The sequence below is a fragment of the Aedes aegypti genome, chromosome 3 (assembly GCF_002204515.2).
Source record: "Aedes aegypti strain LVP_AGWG chromosome 3, AaegL5.0 Primary Assembly, whole genome shotgun sequence".
In the NCBI taxonomy this organism is placed as follows: Eukaryota; Metazoa; Arthropoda; class Insecta; order Diptera; family Culicidae; genus Aedes; species Aedes aegypti.
In genome coordinates this window covers 380,724,935-380,749,742 of record NC_035109.1, presented here as the reverse complement: position 1 = coordinate 380,749,742, position 24,808 = coordinate 380,724,935, and the positions used below count along the sequence as shown (strand labels likewise).

Here is a 24,808-nt window from a genome sequence, read left to right as displayed (position 1 = left end):
CATTTTGTATGGAAAATCGAAAAAGTTGCAAATATTTTGTCCAATACTGTATATGGCAAGTGCAATCAATGCAAACATCTATTTTCATGCAACTAAGAAACATGCTTTCAACCGTTGGTGTTTTTTTCGAATCGAGTCAAGAATAAGAGCACATACAAACAGACGTAACACTTAGAACAAATTCCGATGAAAATTATAGTCGCGAGAACATATACGCCCAATGCTAAAATCGGTGTGTTTGGTCCATCGACCAACAGGTGGCGGTAGTGTGTAAACGTCAAACACAAACAAAAAAGACGCGAGCGCTGCGGGTGGTGGATTGGCCACCTACCATGTATTTAAATCGCCCGTTAAAAAGGTGGTCGATGGACATTGATGAGAGTGTGACGTCTGTTTGTCTGTGATAAGAGTATTAATTTAAGTGAAAACATCTGGCTGCCATCTTGGATGTTGACGCCATATTGTTTTAAATAACAGAATGAATTTTTCACCTTGTTAACACTCTACATGTTTAATTCTGAGGCTACCACTGAAAATAGGTTACATATACTGTTATCCTTCTTTTTTTCTGGCGTTACGTCCCTACTAGAACCGAGCCTGCTACTCAACTGGTTTATTTATCAAACAGGTTATTAAATGGGAATTATCTTTTATAATGCGTTTTTGATAACCGAATGATTCTTGGACATAGCTTCGGTTTCAGGAATAATGAATAAATGAATTCAATAAATAAAAGATAGACAGCTTTTCGATCCATTAATTGAAATAAACAATTTTTTTTACTATCTTCTTCTTCTAGGTATTAATGTCCTCATTGGGACAAAGCCTGCTTCTCAGCTTAGCGTTCTTATGAGCACTTCCACAGTTATTAACTGAGAGCTTTCTTTGCCTAAGTTGCCATTTTCGCATTCGTATATCGTGTGGCAGATAAGATGATACTCTATGCTCAGGGAAGTCAAGAAAATTTAGATTACGAAAAGATCCTGGACCGACCGGGAATCGAACCCAGACATCTTCAGGATGGCTTTTCTTTGTAGCCGCGGACGCTAACCACTCGGTTAAGGAAGACCTCTTTTTTACCATATGCATTGTTGTTCATTGAATGAAGCTTGGGATATTAGTAAGTTTTTGAGCTAAAAAGTTCTTTGATTTTCTGAGTCATAAAGTATCGTTTTAACTGTCGCCCAACATGTATATGAAAAATAGCGAAATTAAACAGCTGATAAGCCGGATTTGTCCCAGTGTGGACGTAATGCCAATACTCAGAAGTATCATTTTGAGGCTGAATAATCTGGCGGCCATCTTAGAATTGGATGTTATCTTGGTTTTAAGCAGTTGAAGGAAATTTTTACCATCTTAGCGCTCCTCATGTAACATGTTGAATTATAAGGTCTCCGTTGAAAACACAATTAGATACTTTCATTTTTATCATATCTAAGCTGTTCGATTGATTCAATCGACGGTTTAGGTTTAATTTATACATTTAGAAATAAATGAGAGAATGAATTTCTGAATTCCTGAACTCGAAGATATGCCGAAGAATCATTCTGGTACCAAATAAGCATTATAATAAATAATTCACATTTAACAACCTTTTTTTAAAACTAATTAAGCTGATAAGCAGCCTCCGTTCCAGTTAGGGCGTAATGTCAGGAATAAGAAGAACAAGAAGAAGAATAAGATTTAGCGTTAGGGTGGCCAAGAAATCCAACATATTGAGTGCTAACAAGAGTAAAAAAGTGAAAAACATCCTAGTTTTTAAAATCAAGATGGAATCAAAATCCAAGATGGCCACCAGATTGTTTACTCTAAATAATATTCCTATTCTTTATTTGACTCGAACAAAACACCAACGATTGAATTGCTTCGTTTTTTTTTTTCATAAAGCCTATCTGCATTCATCGATTTCTCTTCATCGTTGCTCTCTTTGCGTTTTTGCTGAAAATTGATTCTCTTTTCGTAACTTTGTTTGTGCTGTAGGATGAAGAATCACGATATCTTGCTTCATTAACAAGATATTACAGATTTCTCTAATTTAGCGAAGTTATTAGCGAAAGAGAGGAGCGATGAAGAGAAATCGCTTATGTCAGTTAGGCTCTATTAAAGTAACAGCACAGACTTGTTTCTTTGTTGTACGATTTTTTTTTTGAACGAAATAACAAAGGAAATTGAAGGAGATACAGTATTGATTTCCATACAAAATGATCAACTTTAGAGAGTTATATCTAAGTCATTTATAGACCGGTTTGAATGAAATTTTCACAGTTCTTCAGAGCTAACTTGAAATTCAACATATACTTTTGAGTGATTTTTCAAATCCTTGAGTTCTAAAGCAGTAACGTTTTTGCTCAAGTGAATTTTTTGATGATTTTCCATAATTGAGTTATGCTAATTGTCAAACATATTGAAGGAATAGCTTTTCGGCATCTTCAGCAATCTTTGTAGATTATGACGAGATAAACAAGTTTGCTGAAGACAGTTTTTGTGTAGGGTTGATAAATAACTTTAAAAAACATCATTTTGACCTATTTTGACAGTTAGACAGAAAGGGTCAAACGAAAAAAATGAATTGCTAGAAAAATCCATGGACGAATTACTAGATGAATTCTTGAAGAAATTCATTGAAAGCGTTCTTAACAAACTATGAAAGAGTTTCCTGTTTGGACTCTATCTTAGACACTCAGTCGTTACCAGTCCTGTATTTTCTGTGACGTTCTTTTAAGACACTTTATTTCATTCGCTCGTATTTTTCTATTCTACAGCATGGAAGGAGGTGAACTATTTCAAAGAATCCAGGAGCGACAAGATGGACCATTCACTGAACGAGGTAAGTGTTATATTGAAATCTGTACGTCCTTCCATCTCGAAGGCGCATATTGCCAGAACGGAGGTCTAATTATTCCATCCACACTTTCCTTATTTATGTTATTGTTTATACGAATTCTAAACTAATCATATTCAAAATCAGTACACTTCTCTCGTTGGAATACTATTTTAAACTTTTAACAATCCACTGACTCGGAAGTGTGTATCGTATATACTCATCCTCGTGCATGGAAGTGCTTTTACTTGGAACGCATATATTGTATGATTAATGGTTCAAGAATGTTGGGGGTGTTACCCAAATTCAATCCACTCCACACCCATATGAATACCTGCGTGATGAGTGCAGGGCTGTTCGACGAAAAATTTAATGTTTTGTTTGTAACTTTACATCACCTTCCCGACAAGTGCTCAACAAACCCTCCGCACGATGTACGAATGTGCAAAATTCCTTAAGAGTGAATCCAACAAATATCAAATCCAAAAACAGGGCTGGTAGCTTGTTTGTTTTTCTTCCCTAGTAGTCCATAGGTTCTCTCAAAGAACTTTGTGGAAGTTTTGTCAATGATCCCTTACTTTAGGAGTTACTTCTGAAATATCTCTGAAAACCCGAAAAATATACTGGAATTCCTGAAGATGTTCTAAATACGATTGTAGAATCATTAGATAAGTTCCTGGAGGAACTTCTGTAGTTATCCTTAGAAAATTTCAGGTTGAATTCTTGAAAGTATCTAAAACGAAACTCTTGAGGGATTTCTAAGGAAACCACTTTTTTCTAGACACTTAATCGCTACCAGTCCTGCAAACAAGGCAAATCTTTCGATTTTGCATTCTCGATCATTGGCATCTATCGCAATCTATTGTACAACTCGTAGTTTAAGCATTCCAATGTTCTTACCTTACCTTCCGAACGAAAATATGCATTATGTTTTTTTTCTCATTGATGTTTTCTTCCTTTCTCTTTCTTATTACATATTCTTCATTCCGATCTGTGACTTATGTGCTTCCCAAATATCGTTGTGCGCAATGACCCATTCCTCCAAATTCCTTTTACCCGTATGTTCCCACCCAATTGCTCATCCCCCCGTTTAACCTGTTGCCTACCGGACCTGTCCGAATTTCCTATCGACCTGCGACTCGCCCCAACGCCCACTCTCCGCAGAGGCCGCCCAAATCATGCATGAAATTTGTGTCGCTGTCAAGTACTTGCACGATTCCAATATCGCACACCGGGACCTGAAGCCGGAGAACCTGTTGTACACGTCGCCCCACCCGAACGCGATACTGAAACTGACCGATTTTGGCTTCTCGAAGGAAACGTTCGTCAAGGACACGCTGCAGACGCCCTGCTACACGCCGTACTACGTCGCGCCGGAAGTGCTCGGACCGGAGAAGTACGACAAGAGCTGTGATATCTGGTCGCTCGGCGTGATCATGTACATTCTGTGAGTATTCGGGATGAGGGAGACAGTATCTAGGGAAGGTTTGTTTAATATAGCGTTCGTACCTTGACTTTTTCGGACCCGCATAGCTTCGAATATGTTCAAAATGAATTCTTCAAATGGAAATTTGTTTCCTTTCTGGCGTTACGTTCTCCAACTGGGACAAAATTGGCTTCTTACCTAGTGTTCTACGCACACTTCCACAGTTATGAAATTGATACAATTTCCAACGATATATTAACCCAAGTAATTAAATAGCATTTTATTTCGCCTTGTGTGCTAATACAGTGCTATTGTGCAGCTGAAATGCTCTATATTAGCCGTATAATAGTCCTATAAGGCCAAAAAGGCGAATTAGTTATTCCGTTTCGGAACACTGTTTAAAAATAACGGCTTTAAAATACTGTTTTATTGCCATCTAGCATCAGAACTGACTCTGATTATTTAAATGGGCTATAACATGACTTTCGCATCATGTTAAGTATAATCAGGGTGTCTACTACCTGGAAAAACCTGGAAAACCTGGAATTATCAGGGAATTTTATTAAACCTGGAAAAAACCTGGAATTCTCAGGGAATTTTGGCTATAATCAGGGAAATTATTTTGCATCTCTAAAACAAGGTAGAATATGTCCTTTTCGTGACAGAAAATCTTTTCAATCATAAAAATTTTCGGCTGCGCCGCTATCAAGACGCTGCTAAACATATTAAATCCTTTTTTTTTATTAACGATTTTTATTTATCCAACATAAAACATAAATTTATGATTGGAAAGTTGGTAAAGACAAGTACAGTTCCCATTTACAGTTGGGTGTCGTTCATGAGCATATGAAACTTGGTGGAACATATTCGAAATTTATTTACAAAAATGTTTTTCGACTATTCTACAACTTCTGGAAAAAAAAACCAAGGAATGCTTCAGATATTCTAGTGATTCTTTCTGAAATACCATTTCTTCTCTAAGGATGCTGCCAGCATTATTTCAAGGGATGCTTGAATGAATTCCTGCACAAATGTTGTTAAGAAAATTTTAGAGCAACATCATTACCTCCAGTAATTTTCACATAGATTACTCTGAAAAAAAAATGACAGCGGTTAGCCTAGGATTTCATCCAAATGTTTTTCCACTGATTCATTCATTGATTTTTCCAGTTGTTAGTTATAGGAGATTCACCACATATTCCTTCTTTGCACAAACGTTTCGATATTTTTGCATGAAATCCTACAATAATTCTTACGTCGTTTTTTTTTTTATTTTCCACATGGATTCCATAAAAATTCATCCACGATTACTTTCAGAAATTGCTTCGAAAATTTCCTCAGGCCGTACTCCGATGAAATCTTTTATGAACTTTTCCAAGAATTCCTCAAAAAATTCGACCTGGAATTCCTCATTAAGTTTCTCCAGAAATTTCTCTCAGAATATCTCCAGCATTTCGTCAAAATGTTATTGCGGTGGTTCAAACTTTTATCTAACAATTTTTCAAATAATATTTCCAAACTCCTTGGATTCTTCAAAACTTCATTCAAGGTTCCACATAAGATAGCTATTGTAACAGGTTTTTCTTTCATCCTTATATTTCTATTATGCATTAGGGAGTCTCTTTGAATTTCTTGTAGGACAATATTCAGAGATACGGGTTTTTTTTTCAGCAAAGCATTTTAGCTAAGAAGAATTTCATCAAGAATGCAGAAGTTATTTCAGAGATCCTCGTAGGAATTCATCAAGGCATATTAGAACTCACACATAAATTTTCTTTAGAAATTCCATTTATTATTTATTATTTCAGGCACATTTATTGTGCCTGAAACGTCGGATGAAAACTTAAAATCCGTTTTTGAGCATAATAAACTGAAGGCCATAACCTACAACATAATCATCACAGTCGTATCCCCGAGTAAATTTCTTTCTAAATCCTTGACATTTTCCTGGAGTGGAGACATCTCTAGAAGAACGACTAGTTTTTTTTTTATTTCTTTGTAAAATTTAAAAAAATACAGAAATTTCTTGAAGGTATCAAAAACTAAATCCTTGGAAGAATGTCTTATAAAGTTTTTGTAAAATCACAAAATAAACTGAAGAGATCGTTGGAGTAATATGTGAAAAAAATCCACGGTAAATCGAGCATTAAGACTTGTCGTAATATCAAGGGACTCCGACAAGTTTTAGAATTATCCTTAGAGAAATGTCTGTTCCAATGAGGAACAAAAATTTCATACGTGGTTCATGGAGTTTTTTTTATATTCATAATCGTCTCATCTCTATTTGTTTTTTTTTTCATGCGAGAGGTATCTAAAATTCTTATTTCTAAGACTATCAAACGCTACCAGACCCAATATTATCTTGGAAAAAAAAAAAATACAAAATGCCCTCTAAAGAAATTGGGTGTATCGCTAATGTCCATGATTTAGAATCCCATTTTAGGGGAAAGGTTTTTTTTCCATTATGTTCGAATAGACTATTTTCTTCATCTGATTTTGATGTTTGAAGGCACTTCCAGATCATTTGAAAAGAATAATTATATTTTGTGGAAATCAAATAAAAATCACAAAATTTTTAATTCTTTTTTTTCTAATGTTATTTCTTGTTTATTAAAATGAAAAATACTTTTATCTGCTATGTAAATTTGAGTATTTTTTGTTTAAGTGATTTGAAACACTTAAAAACTTTGAAACACACCAAAAACTTATTTATTTTTAGTCATGTTAAATGAACTATTCATCAATCATTTATGTTTTTGGAGAATTTCCAGAATTTGGAGTTTTTTAAATCTGGAAAAACCTGGAAATCTCAGGGAATTTCATTTCTCTAAATGAGTAGACACTCTGATAATCGACTACATTTGCGATGAAATTTTTGGAATTTTCAACGATTAAAAGGAAGTTGATCGATATTTGACCCGATTCGAGAACCCCTTTATAACTCTTAAGAAACCATGGGGCAAATGGGTATAGAACATCTTATAGTTGAGATTCTCGATATCATAAATACTTCCAGGTGAAAATAATAAGGTGGAACAACTACTATTAAATGTAAGCGTTATCCTTTATTTTACTTTTGTGCAAAACTCCAAGAAAAAATATCGCAAACGTTTTTGAAAAACGTATCTATCATTTTCACTTGTTTCATTGTACAAGGGTCCCATTAAACAATAACATAAGTCATATTTATACTATGAACTTTTAGTTCTTGCCAAATTCACTGTTCGAAGTAAGTAAAAAAATTTAGTAATGTATGACGGCCTATTTTTAAAAAGTTCCAAGATTTCTAATAGGAAAATTGTTGGTTTTTCAGTTTATCTTTTTTTTGGTTCATGTTGAATAAATTCTACAATGTTGTTGTTTCAGTTTAAACTTATAAGCGGAGCAGAAAAAAAAACAATTCCGCCAATTTTTACACCGAAAATATTAAAATAAGATTACGCGCCATCAACTCGTTGCGAAGTGTTAGTTGACAGGTTAACAATGTTTCTCTCTATTATGTTATAATGATCGCAGGATTTCTTTCTTATCGTAAGGTTATGAATGGCCTCAAAGGTTAACGCAGGATTTTGAAAGATAAGTTTACATATTCACTAAAACATATATGTTATTTTCCCTTACCCCGCGGTACCTTACAGATTTTATAGGTCCTTAAAAGACTTAGCATGTTGGCCTTAGGATCTACAAGCATAATCAGTTGTCTTATATAAGTCATAAACACAGTCACATTTGATCTTCACAAAAGTCTTCACAAAGGGCTCCTCAGATATTTGTATACCGGTACACCCGTGGTTTGACCGCACCTAACTTGACCCCTGACATGATGTAGAAAAAGACAATATGTACACTATAATAAGTATGGAATCGCGTATTGCAACACTTATACTGAAAGCACTGTTTAGCATCAACTAAAATTAATATTATCTCGTGATTCCGAAGTGCTAGATCAATGTATTTTTGAGGTCATCTTTAAACAATCTCAGGGGCTTATTTTTTTATTTTTGTTGAAAAAAACTTTTATCACTCGATTTTGGGTGATTCTAAACTTAAAAGTGCTGCAATATTCGGTATTGCAAGGATTCCATACTTTTGGTAGTGTTATTATTTATTTATTTATTTGGTTTTACATCAACTAACTTGATAAAACCTCGCCAACCATTTTTCGCCAAATCACGCTCTCCATGTCCTGGTGCACCTGATCAATCCACCTAGTTCCACGCCTTCTTGTTACGACCAGATTCGTGGCGAACACCATCTTTACAGGGCTGTTGTCTGGCATTCTTGCAACATGCCCTGCCCACCTTATCCTTCCAGCTTTAGCCACCTTCAGGATTCTGGGTTCGCCGTAGAGTTGGGCGAGTTCGTGGTTTATTCTTCGCCGCCACACACCGTTCTCTTACACGCCGCCGAAGATCGTCCTTAGCACTTGGCGTTCGAAAACCTTAAGAGCTTGCAAGTCCTCCTTGCTTCGCGTTTCAGGCGGGTGAACAAATATGCCACCGTTTCAAATTTTCTCCATGTTAATAATAATATCCATGCTGTTCGCGAAGCAAACACATTGTTCGGATCTCGTAAAAAACGTGCCTCTACTGTTAAGTCCGGCTCTCCGCATGACACCTTCAAGCGCAATATTGAACAATATACTCAAAAGTCCATCGCCTTGTCGTAGTCAATCTTGTGAGCTTCCCGGCTGTTCTCGTCCATGAACTTTCATAGCTAAACACTGTCAATACCTACTATCGTATGCCGCCTTGAAATCGATGAACAGGTGGTGCGTAGCGACCTGGTACTCACGGCATTTCTGGAGAATTTGCCGCACGGAAAAGATCTGGTCCGTTGTCGAGCGGCCGTCGATGTAACTTGCTTGATAACTTCCAGCAAACTCGTTTGTTATAGGTGATAGACGACGGAAGAGAATCTGGGATAGTACTTTGTAGGCGGCGTTTGGGATACTGATTGCACGATAATTTTTACACTCCAGTTTGTCGCCCTTCTTGTAAATAGGGCATATACCGCCTTGCTTTCACTCCTCCGGTAGCTGTTCCGTTTCCCAGATCCTGACTATCAGCCGATGCATCGCGATGCAGACAAGCGGCCAACCTGTCCGGTCCCATCGTGATGAGTTCGGCTACGATATACCATTAATGTCGAAGGCCTTGTTGTTTTCGAGCTATTGAATGGCATCCTTGACTTCCTCTATCGTGGGAGTGGTTGGTTTCCACTGTCCGCTGTGCTGACGTAGCCATCGCCTTCGCTATCCTGACCTTCTGTGCCTGTGTTCTCTGCGCCATTCAGGTGTTCATAGTATTGCTGCTTTCACCTTTCAATCACCTCGCGTCCGTCCGTCAAGATGCTCCCATCCTTATCCCGACACATTTCAGCTCGCGGCACGAAATCTTTGCGGGGTGTGTTGAGCTTCTGATAGAACTTCCGCGTTTCTTGAGAACGGTACAGCAACTCCATCTCTTGGCATTCTACCTCTTCCAGGCGACGCTTTTTGTCCCGGAATAGGCGGGTTTGCTGTTTCCGCTTCAGTCTGTATCGTTCCACGTTTTGCCACGTACCATGCTGCAGCATTGCAGCAGCCCGCACTGCATTCTTTTCCTCCAAAATCTCCTGGCACTCCTCGTCGAACTAATCGTTTCTTGAGCTCCGTTCCACATATTGGCAGCGTCGTTAATGGCTGCTTTGACTATCGAGCTCGCCCTCATCCGGCATCGCTGCCTCAAGATGCTGCGCGTACGCATCGGCAACATCCGGTTGCTAAGCTAGATTGTACCTAGGCGGGCGTCGGTACCGTACATCGTTGATGACGGATAGTTTTGGGCGCAGGTTCACCATCACCAGGTAGTGGTCGGAGTCTATTGTGCTTATTCCACGACTGGAGTGAGAGGAGTCGAGAATGGTCACTTCGCTCTCGAATGAACTCTTTTTTGCGATTCCGAGAGTCGACTCGAATGAGGTGAGAAGTTCATTTCCATTCGAGTGACGAAGTGAACCTCACGTTTAGATGTGTTCATCAGAAGAAACGTCAATCATAATAAGCTGCATTACTTGCGATTAGGGCGGAACCCAATTTGTAAACATTGAGGGTTTAAGTCTAGTCCCTTGTAAACCATTCATCTTTTGCAGAGATTGATCGATGTGTAATTTAATACCTATCGAATCAAATCTAATTGCAACATGTTTTCGAAAACAGTTTCAAATAACCACGAATTAATATTTTGTTGTGAGTGAAGATTATACCAAATTCGCCCTAATCGCATGTTATGCTGTTTATGTTTCTGTTTATAATCGAGAATCGATCTGAGAGTTGTTATTCAACTAAATTTTCAACGGATTTGATTTGCGGACTTGTGGTAAGCGCTTATGTTTGCTATTTTTGCTCACATTATTACATAACTAGTACTTTATAGGAACAAAAACAAAATTGTATAGGCGCACGCATTATGGAACCGACGACGCCAAAAGGCCGTGACCAAATCACCTCAAATCAAGTAGTGCTTCCTCCAGCAAGTCTTCCAAAAATTCTTCAGTGATACTTCAAGAGATGCGTTGTGGAATTTCTTCAGAATTTGTTCCAGGAAATGCATGAGGCATTTCCATATGGTTTGCTTTAAGCATTTACCCCAGAAATTGCTCTATAAAATCCTCCAGGGCATCAATCTGGGCGTGCGGGGCCAAATCATCATGATCCAGCTGGGTACGACCCGGGACGAGGCGTTCATCTTCGACGTGGCGTCCTATCCGGACATGGTGCCGCACGGTGGCATCAAAGAGGTGCTCGAGTCGGAGAAGGTGATCAAGGTGATACACGACTGCCGGAACGATTCGGTGAATCTGTTCAACCAGTTCCAAATACTGCTGAAGAATGCGTTCGATACGCAGTCGGCCCACGCCGTGCTCCAGTTTCAGGACCAGGACAAGCAGGTCTACAAGGTGAAAAACGTCTCGCTGAAACATGGCCACATCGGTCAAGGCGGAATTCCGCGAGCTGCTCGCGGAGCTGTGCACTGAGCATATTTGAATGCTAATCTGCCCAGTGGACGTCAAGATGCGCAAGAAGCAACGCAAGGTCCGCTCGGAGATCCAGGACCTTAAGATGAAGCTAAAGGGTGCCAGCAAGAACGTGGTGCTGAGTAATCGCGAGATTCAATTGCTGAGGTACCTGGACCTGACGGAAGACGAGAAGGAAATACTTCGCGTCTCGTACAAAGTGGCGAAGAAGCTAGACAAGCTGGAGAACTTCGACCGGGTCTGTGGCGATGCGAGCGACTCCGACGATGATTGTGACGTCATCGAGCAGGACTACCAGAGCCTGGACAGCATGCCGTCAGATAACTCGCTACCGGGCACGTTTTCACCCAAGAACTCCGAAACGCCGAGCTTGACCGAGTCGATGCAGCTGATGGACGAAATCCTGTCCAACACCACCATGGACCGGATGGCCAAGATCGACAAGCTGGAAGCGATCCTGTCGGCTGCGACCCTTCTAACGAACGATCAGCCGGCGAAGAAGTAGGAACCTAAGGGACGAACGCCAAAGTCCTCCTCCGTAATGGTAGGACCCTCAATGGGTAACTCCATCAAACCTTCCCGCCATCAGTCACAACACGGTGCAACTCCACCCCCGCCACAGCAGCCCAAGGCCGAAATGAAGGAAGCCGGCTACCAAACTCTCAGCACCGGATATGTACAAGCATATAGACGACACAGACTTAGACAGCAAAAACACATTCGAAAGTAGAGAAGTATCTGAGAAGCAGAACTAACTAAGCAAGGCGAGCATTATTAACCTGTGGAGTAAACTGTGTTTGAACGTTGAAGCGATAGACCAAACAAGAATAACATCTTAATTCCTAACGATACTTTATGTTGAGGATTGAACGCTTCACAGTTAATAAATGTATAACCACAAACACATTATCTCTATGTATACTACTCTTATTAGCCATGATCAGAATAATATTGCAGAACTGCATAAACACACTCGCGACAGTGGCACTCTATGTACAATGATTCTACCATCAAACCCAAGCCAGGTAATGCGATCTAGTAGGCGGCGATAATTCAAATCTTATCTTCACTCACTTTTTCCACAACCGCGAACCAGAGTGCAAGGAATCTTCAATCAACTCGAACAAGAAGGAGAAAACAAGCGAAGGAGAAGAAGGTTGGAAACACGGAAACGAACTTCCAGGAATGTTACAATAAATTCGACCTGGGATTTCTCATGACGTCCACCTTGAATATTAATTAGTAATTTCTCCAACATTTCATACTAAGATCACTCCTGCAGTTTTTTCAAACGATTTCTCGGGTTTTTCTTAAGGTGAAAATGAATCGAAGCCAAACTTCAAATTTTCAAGGGCACAAATCTGGAGAACCAAACACCTGTTTGAGCTGAAAACTCAATCGATTGGTCACCACCAGCTAATGACCAATCGATTATGTTTTCAGCTTAAACGAATGTTCGGTTCTCCAGATTTGTGCTTTTGAAAATTTGAGGTTTTGCTTTGATTCATCTTCACCTTAAGTAACACGTTATGGCTTCTTTGAAAGTAAATTTAATGTTTAATATAAGCCAATACTACAGTAATTTCTCCGATCATTCCGACGCATGATATTATCCCGAGATTTATTTGCTATTTTTTAAATTTTCTAAGCCATTTTTTTTTCACGAAATCCTCTATAACTTCTTCAACAATCTTGTGGCATGACCAGATGTTGCTTAAATATATTCTACTGAAGCAATTCTCATATTTTTTTTCTTTTCGATATTTCCAAAGGAAGCTTTTAATATACCATCAGTGCACCAGATTCCGCTCATTTAAGGGAAGTTTTGTGTTCAAATGTTTATTATAAAATAACTATTATGTCGATCAATACACAATGTCACAATGTAGCTCAAAGTATAGGTAATCAGCGGCAAAATAAAAATAATTTGAAAAACTTTAATAAAAAACATTTAATTGCATTTGTTTAAGCATCTAAGTGTTCCTATTTCCGCTAACGGTAAACATATTATGTTTTCAATATAAAGAATTATTTTATCGAATGAAAATAATGTCAGACAACTTCATTTGAAAATTGTTAGTATTGCTAGAATATATGGTAGGTTTTGACACGAAAAATCAATTTCTACACTAGTGAGCGAAAATAGGGGCATGAGCGGATACAGGTGCACTGATGGTATTTCTTCTAACGTTTATTTATCTTGTGATACTTCGTAACAATGGATTCGCTACTCATAACATGGTTACGCGAAGCGCTATTATCTATGCACGAAAAATTTCTAAAACGTACCCCGAAAATGTTTGTATGGCGGAATGCAAAAACAAATTCCAAAAATAACAACAATTTAAAAAAATATATATAAGATTTGAGGGGTCCAAACAGACTCGACATATTCGCATAACAGTCACATGTTCTATGATATTTCCTATATACATGGGACTATTATGCGAATATGACCAGATAACCCATTCCCACTAAAATTCAACCAGTAATTTATCTAAGGATACCTCAAGAATGTTTTTATGCAGAAATTGTCCAAACAATTGTTTGATGAATTTCTCCATGGACCAATGCACGAGTTCACTATTTGAAGATTGAGCGGTGCCGTGTTATTTATGTAGCTATGGTAACGAGTGAATTTGGCACCGCTCAAACGTCACATTAGTGAACACGTGCATCGGTCCATAGTATTTATAAAATAATTTCTCTATAAATTCATCCAGTGATTTAACGACGATTCTTTGAGGATTTTTTCTAAGTGGGAATTAATTTAAGAAGAAACTCAACTATGAATTCTTTCAGAGATTTCACAAAACAAATCAATTCTTTTTCCGAATTTCTTTAATTCTCTTCTAAATTTTGATAAATTATTTAACATAACAAAAATTAACTTCATGTCAATCCCATGGTAAAATTATCCAGAAATTTCTCGAAAACACGTAGGGAAGGACGGGGCAAGATGAGCACTACTCAATTTGGAAACTGATTAAATTATTTTTATTATTGTTATACACTGTTGAATTGAGGTTCATCCATACTACAGTCAGCTCTTCCTAACTCGATATTGAAGGGACCATCGAGTTAGGGAGGTATCGAGTTACAGAGCACAAAACCAGTGCAAATACGATCCAAGGGACCATCAAGGTAGCCATGATAACCAACTTTTACTATGGTTCTCTAACCCTATATCGAGTAAGGGAGAGTTAACTGTACTACCCTTCAAAACAATTATTAGAAATAACATGAATTTGAAAATATGAGTAAATTACCATTGAGTTTTTTATAACAAATGACCAGTACAAAACAAGACATTTGTCTTCTAATAATATTTTGCCCAAATTTCTGATTCTCAGTCAACATTTCATAAATTTTGAAGATTCTTTTAGTATATAAAGAAAAAAATCATCAAAAAAAAACTTTACATTACCCCTTATGGAAAAGAGTTTTTTTTTTTTCGAAATAATTTAAATACTATTACATCTGTTGGTTAGCATGTATTCATAAAATTGAGAAGTTATACAGTAGTTCCTCATCAATGTATAGCTTGATGCAGAATATACAATGCATGTTAATCAGAAACCATTGATAGTCTTCTTCATCTTCTTCTTGGCATTACGTCCTCACTGGGGCAGAGCCTGCTTCTCAGCTTAGTGTTCTTATTAGCACTTCCACAGTTATTAACTGAGAGCTTTCTTTGCCAAAGTTGCCATTTTCGCATTCGTATATTCGTATATTGATTATACTCTATGCCCAGGGAAATCAAGGAAATTCTCATTACGAAAAGATCCTGGACCGACCGGGAATCGAACCCAGACACCTTCAGTATGGCTTTGCTTTGTAGCCGCGGACTCTAACCACTCGGCTAAGGAAGGCCCCATTGATAGTCAAAAAATGATCATTAACCTTCCTTATAAGCGGTTTCTTCAAAATCTTTGTTTAAACCTAATTTAAACATATGGGTAAACGTGGTTTACAGCTTAAGCGAAGGTGAAGAAATCGGCTCTTAGGGATGGTACACAAATTATGTCACGCTAAATTTCAACTTTTTTGACCCCCCCCCCTTTGTCACGTTTTTTGTATGAGTCCTCCGAATTTTTTGTAAGGCTTGTCACGCTTGGCTTGGCCCCTCCCCCTCAGAGCGTGACGTAATTTGTGCATGACCCCTTAGAGCCTAAATTTCAACATTTTTGACCCCTCCCCCACTTATGTCACGTTTTTTGTATGAGTCCTCCGAAATTGTTCCAATACTAAATACACGCACATGAGACACATTCGGAGACCTCCTCATCCCCCAAATGACGGACGTCATTTTTGAATGGTACCCAATAAGAATCAAGTAAATGGGATGAGAAAAGTGTGGGGGGCAAATAGCCGTAGCGTTTAACGCGCATCTATTTATCAATACCAAGCTGAGTGTCATGAGTTCGAATCGAATCCCACCGGTCAAGTATCTGTTCGCGAAGGAAATTTTCTCAAATTTGCAGGGCATTTGTGATTTCCACATGAAATACACATGCAAAAATGGTCAATTGGCTATGAAAGCTTTCAGTGACCAATTGTCGAAGTGCTCATTAGAACACCTAGCTAAGAAGCAGGCTCTGTCCCAGTTGGGACGTAGCGCTAGAAAGAAGAAAAGTGCAGCGCGTCGTCCCCTCAGGGGGAGGCCACGTGAAATTTTGGCCGAATACTCCAATAGATTTACCTACTTGATAAATACTTGCCTGAATTCAAAACTTTTTGATGAAACTTGCTTCTTCACATCCATTTCTTAGTCAGTCGATAGACCAGGACGTTACGACTCTCGTCGGGATGGAAAAGTCACGAGACAACGACCACAGTCGATAAACACCGACTCTCGGAATACAGCGAGAGTTCACTTGAGTTCATTCATAGTGACCATTCTCACTGCATTCGAGTGTCGGAATCGCTCACTCAAAGTGAGACGACTATTCTCCCCTCACGCCACTCGAGGAATAAACACATATGTAAGCGCCATGAATGGCCATATTATTGGAGGCGGCAAAATCTATCAGTCGTAGGCCATTCTCGTTCGTCAGCCGGTGGGCGCTGAACTTTCGAATCGTCGGTCTGAATTCCTCCTCCTGGCCAACCTAAGCGTTCAAACCTCCTTTGATGATCTTGACGTCGTGGCTTGGTCGTAATTGCGTTCAAGCTGCACGTAAAATGCGTCGTGTATGAGAGATTTTTGTACAACAACTGGATTGCAGTCTGATTTTAATCATGAAATTGTATGTTTTGCTGACAGCTCAATAAATCATGGTTCTAAGAGCTTAATTTTTCAAACATTGTCGTTCAAAATTCTAGTTATAATTAAAATCACGTGCGGCGACGATATTGCAATGAAACTGCAAAAATGGCATGTATTGATTGTCTATTTTCGTTTTAAGATAGCTTTGACCGGCTACGACCATATTGCCCCATTCCTAGATGTTTTATATAGGGGAACTTACGTATTCTCGGCAGTCTAAGTCGACGTCGCGCTTCTTTTGTAATTTTCTCGGACATCAGCAGCCAAATTGTTTGTTTAATGTCATGCGCTGCACAATCATCTATCGATTCACACCGACAGACTTGTTAAAATCTTTCTGGAAACGTATCTACAACGCTGCGAACATCTCTTGTCAGTGTGACTATTGTCGGCAGCCTCATTCTCTTCGGCTACTTTCCCATAAGCGCTGCAGGCGAATGTGTTCGGCAGGTCCAAATCAGTCGCATTTTGAGGCGTGTTCATTTGAACTGATGAAATCTCTGGCAAAATTGTTTGTTCCGTCAGCGGGAAGCTGACAGAGGAAAGAATCATCTGAACATTTTCATTGGTGTGTTTTGATAGAAAAATACTGTGTAGGGAGCCGGATCCTATTCTTGGAACTTTTGATTCACTTCGGCAGTGGGGTTTTTCGAAAGCTACAAAGCTCATATTTGGCCACAATATGCGTCGTCATGAAGCGCTTTTTACTGCAAAATTTGAGAAAATTCAGTCGTGAAAAACTCCCCATACCAAAGTGAATCATGGAAGTGCCCAAGTGGTTCTGCACCCTATTTGACGTTTGAAATTTGGTTGCCGATAATAGTCGAATGGTGCCGAAGCCGTAAGTCTCCATAAGTACTGTTTTATTGGAAACTAGTGGTCCCGGCAAACTTCGTCTTGCCATCAAGTAGGCTGTTGAAAACCGCTATGGACCGATGCACGAGTTTACTATTTGACGTTTGAGCGGTGCCGTGTTATTTATCTGACCATGGAAACAAGTGAATTCGGCACCGCTAAAACGTCAAATTAGTGAACTCGTGCATTGGTCCATGGATCGTCCCATACAAAATGACAGTTCGTTCAGTACCGTTTTTCCTACTTTCCCGGTGAACATCCTGGAACTTTTATACACACAAACACGTCGGAACCCTTCACGAACAAAATGAAAATAGAATCATCCAAGTACGTTGCCCCGTTCGTGAGCCATTTCGTGACATACAAACACCATTCCATTTTTATTTATATAGATTTAGTTTAGAATCTATACAATCTCGTGCATACAATACTGCTGTGAAAAAAAAATAAAACTTTATGCAAAGCATATTTCTACAATCCAGAATCCCGGTGCTGGCTAGTTGAAGCATGTTTTATAAGGTCCTAAGGGGTCATGCACAAATTACGTCACGCTCCAAGAAGGGGGAAAAGTTGTCAAGCCAAGCGTGACAAGCCTTACAAAATTTTCGGAGGACTCATATAAAAAGTGTGACAAAGGGGGGGGGGGTCGAAAAATTTGAAATTTAGCGTGACATAATTTGTGTACCATCCCTAAGGTTATCGAGTTCAAAATCAGTTTGTTAAGCTCAAATGAAAGGTGGCCCCAAAATCCCAAATAGCCGCCGTTGGTTCCTTGTCCAAGTATACACAGAAAAAAAAATCGATCTCGTATCCGTGAACAGCAGACGTGAACTCGTCAACAAGCAAAAATAGGCCTATTCACATGACGTCTCAAATCAGCTGATCGGGAAGCACTTTGACAGTTCTTCTGTGAAAATGACAGGCTCGTGTTAGCACCGGTCCTCCACCGATGTAAACAAATGCATAGACGGATCTGTCACATGAAAAGGCCTATACACCGTGAACTAGATCATGTTTTTGCGTAAACATGATGGTAGTTCATGGTGTATTTTTGACAGTTCACGTTTTCCAGAACTCTTTTTTAAGCGTGTAGTGGTTCTTGTTAGTGATCCTTTATAGAGAGATAAGCGGAAGTAAAATGGAATGATTTGGCAACAGATCAGCAGTGCTTATTTTGCTCGGCGTCGAGAATAATATTGTAACACGGACATGACTTCCTCATTGCTATAAAGTGTATTTTGTTTCGATATAGATCTTTGAGCTACATATCAAAACTAATAACCAGCCGAAAAAATCAAAAACTAAAAATCGCATTGACAAAAATTCAAAAAAGTAAAACATTTCATTTTTTGCTTCATGCAGAATTACTTTACCGAAATAATTTCAAACGGATTACATTACTCCTCAAGAAAAGTTCAAAACAAACATAACGCATGTTCGTTTGGCTCACACTTTGACAGCTCTCGCTGCTCGATTGGCTCACACTTTGACAGAAATGTCAGCTTCCGCGAATCTCTCTTATAAAGGATTTCTAGTTCTTGCAATAACGGAGTACACGGAGCCGCAAATCAACCCAACTTTGACTTCTTTTGACGCAATTCGGCTCTTCCGTGGGATAACCCAAATTTGGGTTACCTGATATATACCTATCATAAGGTTGTTTCTATTTGACAGCGGCAAAACAAACAACTCAGTGCAAAAAAAAATCTACCTAGCGATAGCTTTCGAAGTCTCCGTGATGGGTTAAAACTACTTAACGTTAGGTAAACTCGAAAGAACCCAAATTTGGCTTATTCCATTGAACTTCGATGCTGGGTCGGTGCGTCTCTCTCTGTTTTTGACAACATTGCTGTTGCGAGAGAGGCAAAACAATCCAACCGTGGGTAAAAACTAAATGCAGTTTACCCAAATTTGAGTAAAAAGAACTTGTTTTTTGGGTAGTCTGATTTCTCCGTGTAGGATCTGCGGGCGGTCAATCAACCCCATTAAACATTTGACAGTTCAACAGCCGACTAAATTGGTTGAAAAATCGGTCGATTGTTGCACCGACGCATATGGAAGATTAACACAGGGATCAACCGAATATCACCCGATTTAATTGGGTGGGCCGACGCAATCCTACTAAATAGATGGATAAATCGGTATTTTAAGTAAAATCCATGCAAGTTGTCTTACTAAACATCAGATTTCCTCGGTCACCCGATTTAATCTAGCGATTAGTCAGTTGATCGCTGTGTTAAACTTCCATAAGCGTCGGTGCAACAATTGACCGATTTTTCAACCAATTTAGTCGGCTGTTGAACTGTCAAATGTTTAATGGGGAAGTTCATGCTCATGCACACAAAAAAGTGAGGTAGAAACTACCATTCTAGGAGGTTAACCCAACCGCGTGCACCGGCTATTTTAAGTAGATCAGAAATACGCTTGGTTTTACCATCTCTGTAGTCGAAATCAGATTTATGAAGATTATTTCTGTCAAATGTAACAGTATTGTGGTGGGTTGTACCATAAAAAAGTAATAATTTGTTCGAAAATTCCATAGCAAAAAACAGTAGTTTTAACCACAGAAAAACACAAAGAGATTTCAAAACTGTACCGTCGTGCGGGGTGACATTGGTCCATAAGGGTGACTTTGGGCCAATATTTTTACAGCAAGCTAATGCCAGAATAATGAAAACAATGTGTCAAGCTTGAAGAATACGTTACACATAGCCAATAGATGGTCATAGATTAGTTTTCTGGCGTTCCTACTAGCTATGAGATGCATCGAAAGAGGCGGTCAAAGTCACCCCCTAGGCCCAATGTCACCCCGCACGGCGGTAATTGTTCCAACAAAATATGGTACAGCAAAACTTGTTAAAAATTGTTTTATTTTTTAATTTATAAGGATAAGGGATAAAGGGGTTGAAACGAAATTTAACTTAACTTTACTAACTGAATCAATCTCGCGCGTAATTTATGTGCGCAGGCTTTGTGGCTTCCCACCATTCTACAGCAACCACGGCTTGGCAATTTCCCCGGGTATGAAGACCCGCATCCGCACCGGCCAGTACGACTTCCCCAACCCTGAATGGCAGAACGTCAGCCAAGCGGCCAAAGATCTCATCAAGGGCATGCTCAGTGTGGAGCCGGAGAAGCGGCTCACCATCGATCAGGTCATGCGCAATCCATGGGTTCGAGTAAGTAGTTGAGACAATGGGTGACGAATTTGTGATAAGATTGAGTAAAACTGTGTTTTTTTTGTATCATAAAGTTGTACACTGAGGTGCCCCAAACGCCACTGCACACAGGTCGAGTGCTAAAGGAAGGTGAGGAAACCTGGCCGGAAGTGCAGGAAGAAATGACGCGATCCCTAGCCAACATGCGCGTGGACTACGATCAGGTAGTTCAATTACCGTTCCATCAAGTTTTACACGATTTAGGCTACAAATCCTAATAATGTATTTCCATATTTTTTTTAAGATGCACATAAAAAATCTGGACAGCTCGAACAATGCCCTGCTGAACAAGCGAAGGAAACGGGGCGAGGATAAGGTTAAGAACTAAACAAGGCACGCCTTCCACCACAACACACCTGCTGGACATTTCCTGGAAAACAGACACATGGTTGAGATACGGCAAAAGGATAACTGAAGAAATCAATGCTGCTGCTTATTACGCCTGAAATGCTGCAAATTGTTGAATTGTTCCACGTGGTACACGTGTGACACCCGTTTCCATTGTGCAGCTCAAGCAAGATGACCGCGATCGTTGGTTTTTATTCGTGATTTTACTAGATGACGAGGAAACAATTCTTTTAGTTTTGTACATACTGTAAGGAACAGAGGCACGGTGGTCGTGGCATAGTTTGTAAGGTTGAGGAAAGTGCATATTGCTATTTATTATCATTAGACGATTGTTTGCGTAGCAAACGATGAGTAGTCCTTAGATCACAAAAGGTACATGCTAGAATCGGGAAACCGATAGCGAGAGCGAGTCATAGATTGAGTGTGCGTGTGGTTCAGCCGAGTTTCGTAATATGAGCCGTCGTCGTAGGAAGCAGAGAGTTCAAACGTTTTAACTGTTATACATAGGAAAGGTTAGCAGAAAAAGTGATGAACTATTAGTCGCTGTGGTTGTTTGGGCCCAACTGCAATCCGTAAGAGGTGGCCAAATTTTCTGGGGAAAGCAGAGAACGTAATAAGGAGACACGTTTTTACAGCTGATTTTTTTTACTAATCTGAAGAGACAATAGCTTTTACCGTGCATTATGATGTTTTAATCAATTTGAACGTATTTTTCGATAGTTATTTTTAGTTTTTTGACTTTATGAAAGACGTAACTACTGCAACGTATTAGGCTAAGTTTAAGATATACGTAGAAAGTAACGTATCTATTACGTGCAATGATTTATTTTGTTTAAATTCATTGAATGTATAATCAAAAACATCACTAAGTATATGTGCTAAGACAATTAACTTTCCAACAATCAAATGATATAGTACCGGATGAAAGTATCGCATCTCGTTTTTTACTGTCGGTGCATTTAAATTTTGATTATAACAGGTTTATTTTATATGATTCAAATAGGTATAATTTACGTTTAGAATTGACTTTTGAGTTATGAAAAACAGTTCAACTTTCATAATCTATTATACTCGAACGATAAAACCATCGATGTCTTTGTTTCTCCCGATTCAATACAGACAAATAATTCTAAGCGATATACTTTTGTCTGGTACTGTATGTTTTTTCCTACTTAGTTAGTATTATCATTTTTGAGTGATTCCAAGGCTTCTAGACTCAAACTACTGCATTGCGATCCACAGGAGAAGTAAGCAGTTCATTTCATTATTTTGGACAATAATTTGTACAGAATCAAATATTTCACTAAACAGTATATGCTTCGCTCAGGCCTTGTGAGTTTCGGGTGTTCGTCAAAGTGCCACTTTCACCGGGAGCGGGCCATTTGGCATAAAGCCATTTGGCATAAGGTCATTTGGCATAACGCCATTTGGCATAAAGGACATTTGGCATAACGGTCATTTGGCATAACGGACATTTGGCATAATTTTTAACTAAGTGAAAGATGAGGGTCATTTGGCATAACGGACATTTGGCATAATTTCAATATATTTTCTGTACATACTTAAATTGAAGATTTTAGCATTTTATTACTGTTTTATTTTAGTAACAGCTGAATCTGTTCTATAATAATTTATTTATTCTCTTCTCTGGCAAGCCGCCGAAGAAGCCAATAAGTGCGATATGAATCCATCAGAAGAATCCGGTTAAATCATACCACCGAATTCAATCGGACTGTAAACTTTGTAGATGTATTTTATACGACTTATGTTGACTTCCAATCCGGTGATATCGCTTACTAATAGACGAAATACCGATAAAGAAAAAGATGGTGAATTTCTTTCAGAAGCTTCCAAGTTAATCAAAAACAACTAAAAAACGATGCACTTTTTCTTTCTATATAAATACACGTTTTATATTTGATTTTATATGCTCTGTAAGAGCTCTAAGAGAATGATAAAATCAACCCGTTAATTCAGGACGAAGTTGTGAACTCTTTACATCGCGTCAAGATTCTGAGGTGACGGTTAATTCGCCTCTGGATTACCAAAGGTATAATAAGGTTTCAAGTGTTTTATTGATCTCATCAGATTTTTTCCTTCTTTTGCACATAGACTATTCATTCGAGTTATACTGGTTTCATTACTATTGAAAATAGTTCAGCTTATATTTTAATTGGGAATTTTACCTTCTTTAAATAATCGGAAGTTCTTTGTAGTTGTCCTGATAAAACTATTATATGCATTAAACTTGCCTAAATTTTCATAAGAGATTTTTCCTTCTTTTGATCATAGGCTGTTCTTTCAAGAGTGAAGTATTTCTCATAGTTATTGATGTTAAAGCTTATAATAAGGGCATCAGGGGTAATATGCACCCCAGGAGTAAAACTACTTTTTGGGGATTCTATGAATATTTTAGAAAAATTTAGACATTTTCCTGGAAGTTGAATTTGTAAAATCGCATGTTGTGGGCAGAGCCGTAGCGTGGGTTCATGGCGCCCTTCCATTTAAGCGCCTCTCAATCAAAACTGTACACATCTATTTAACATGGTGAGAGTTAACGCGAACTATATCATTAGAATTCATTAGAAAAGAATCGTAGGGTGCTAGAAATTTAGAACATATTTGATTATTGAGTTAATTCCTGCAGGACAAAACGCAAATTCTTTTTTCTATTAGGGCAGATTGCCAACTATTGCACAGACTAAAAACGTGCCAATTATTGAACAACCCGTGTATTCCTTATGGATGTGCAATAATTGAAGTGTTTTTAGTCTATGCTATATTTTGCTATCTATCCTAAATGTTATTTGAAAAATTCCCAAGAATATTACAATTTATATAATAAGAAACAAATATGAAAAATCGGTGTTCTAACAATTTTTTGGTGGCAATTTTAGTAAAATGTTTATTTAAAGAAAAATTCTTCTAAACATTTTAAAAATATTGATTAAAAAAAATAAAAGCTTCTTTATCCGATATTTATATCATATGACACTAATAGTACAACCTTGAAAAAAACCAAAGCCATACGCTTATGTGTTACACTTTTCACCACACTGCTGCCGTATAAGGCTTGCGAGCTTTTCTTAACAGAGTTGTACAAAATACAACAGCACGACTACTGAAGTGTTAAAAATGTAAATAAAAAAAATCATTTTTCATAAAAAAAAAATTAGTGCTAAAAAGATTTTTTTTCAATTCACGTTGTCTTGGCCAAGACATTTTCATAAAGTATCATTTAAAAAAGTAATTTTAAATGAATTTTTAAGGAAAGGTACGATGGGTTACGTCATCTATAGCTTTCTGAAAACCAAAAATGAGTATATCAATCCTACTGATTCAATTTTTTTTGTAAAATCAAATGGCTATCAGCTAGCGTACAATATGTTTAAGTGTTATTAAAAATGTACCACTGATTTGGGAAGAATAATTCGCAGAATGCTGTGCGGATTTGTTAATTTCTTAGAAAACCACACCCTGGATTAAATATGTCATCAAGATGGTTTAAAAAGTTCAAAAGTGTCGGTGAACCGCAAAGCGTTCTATCATAACCACACATAGTTTATATAGAAGACCTTGATTATTTGAGAATCTCGACATTTTTTTGGTTGAATCCAGTCAAATACTATGTTAGATTCATGCTCAGTATTTCATGAAAATTTCTTTCAGGATCCATATTGTGATTCATAGAGATTGTGTTTGAATTCAATATGTATTTTCAAACTTTACCATTTGTGTCACGCGTGTTGGCGCCCCCTTAAGGCTTGCGCCCTTGGCGGGTGCCAACCTGGCCAACCGCACGCTACGGCACTGGTTGTGGGTCACTCCTATCCGCCCTTGACGAATCTTTTCCA

At 38.4% G+C, this 24,808-nt stretch overlaps 1 protein-coding gene across 4 annotated transcripts in view; it reads left to right on the top strand.

Moving 5' to 3' along the window:
* Nucleotides 1-22,231, top strand: part of LOC5571923 (MAP kinase-activated protein kinase 2) — a 58,656-nt gene extending 36,425 nt beyond the window's left edge. For 3 of the 4 annotated variants that reach the window (XM_021852946.1, XM_021852947.1, XM_021852948.1), the window contains exons 4-8: nucleotides 2,763-2,827; nucleotides 3,986-4,268; nucleotides 20,357-20,567; nucleotides 20,642-20,773; nucleotides 20,851-22,231. In XM_021852946.1, the coding sequence (XP_021708638.1) occupies nucleotides 2,763-2,827; nucleotides 3,986-4,268; nucleotides 20,357-20,567; nucleotides 20,642-20,773; nucleotides 20,851-20,934 (775 nt within the window). In that variant the 3' untranslated portion in view covers nucleotides 20,935-22,231. The remainder of the gene's footprint in view (nucleotides 1-2,762; nucleotides 2,828-3,985; nucleotides 4,269-20,356; nucleotides 20,568-20,641; nucleotides 20,774-20,850) is intronic. The other variant, XM_021852949.1, reaches the window with a different exon arrangement.
* Nucleotides 22,232-24,808: the final 2,577 nt, after the last annotated feature.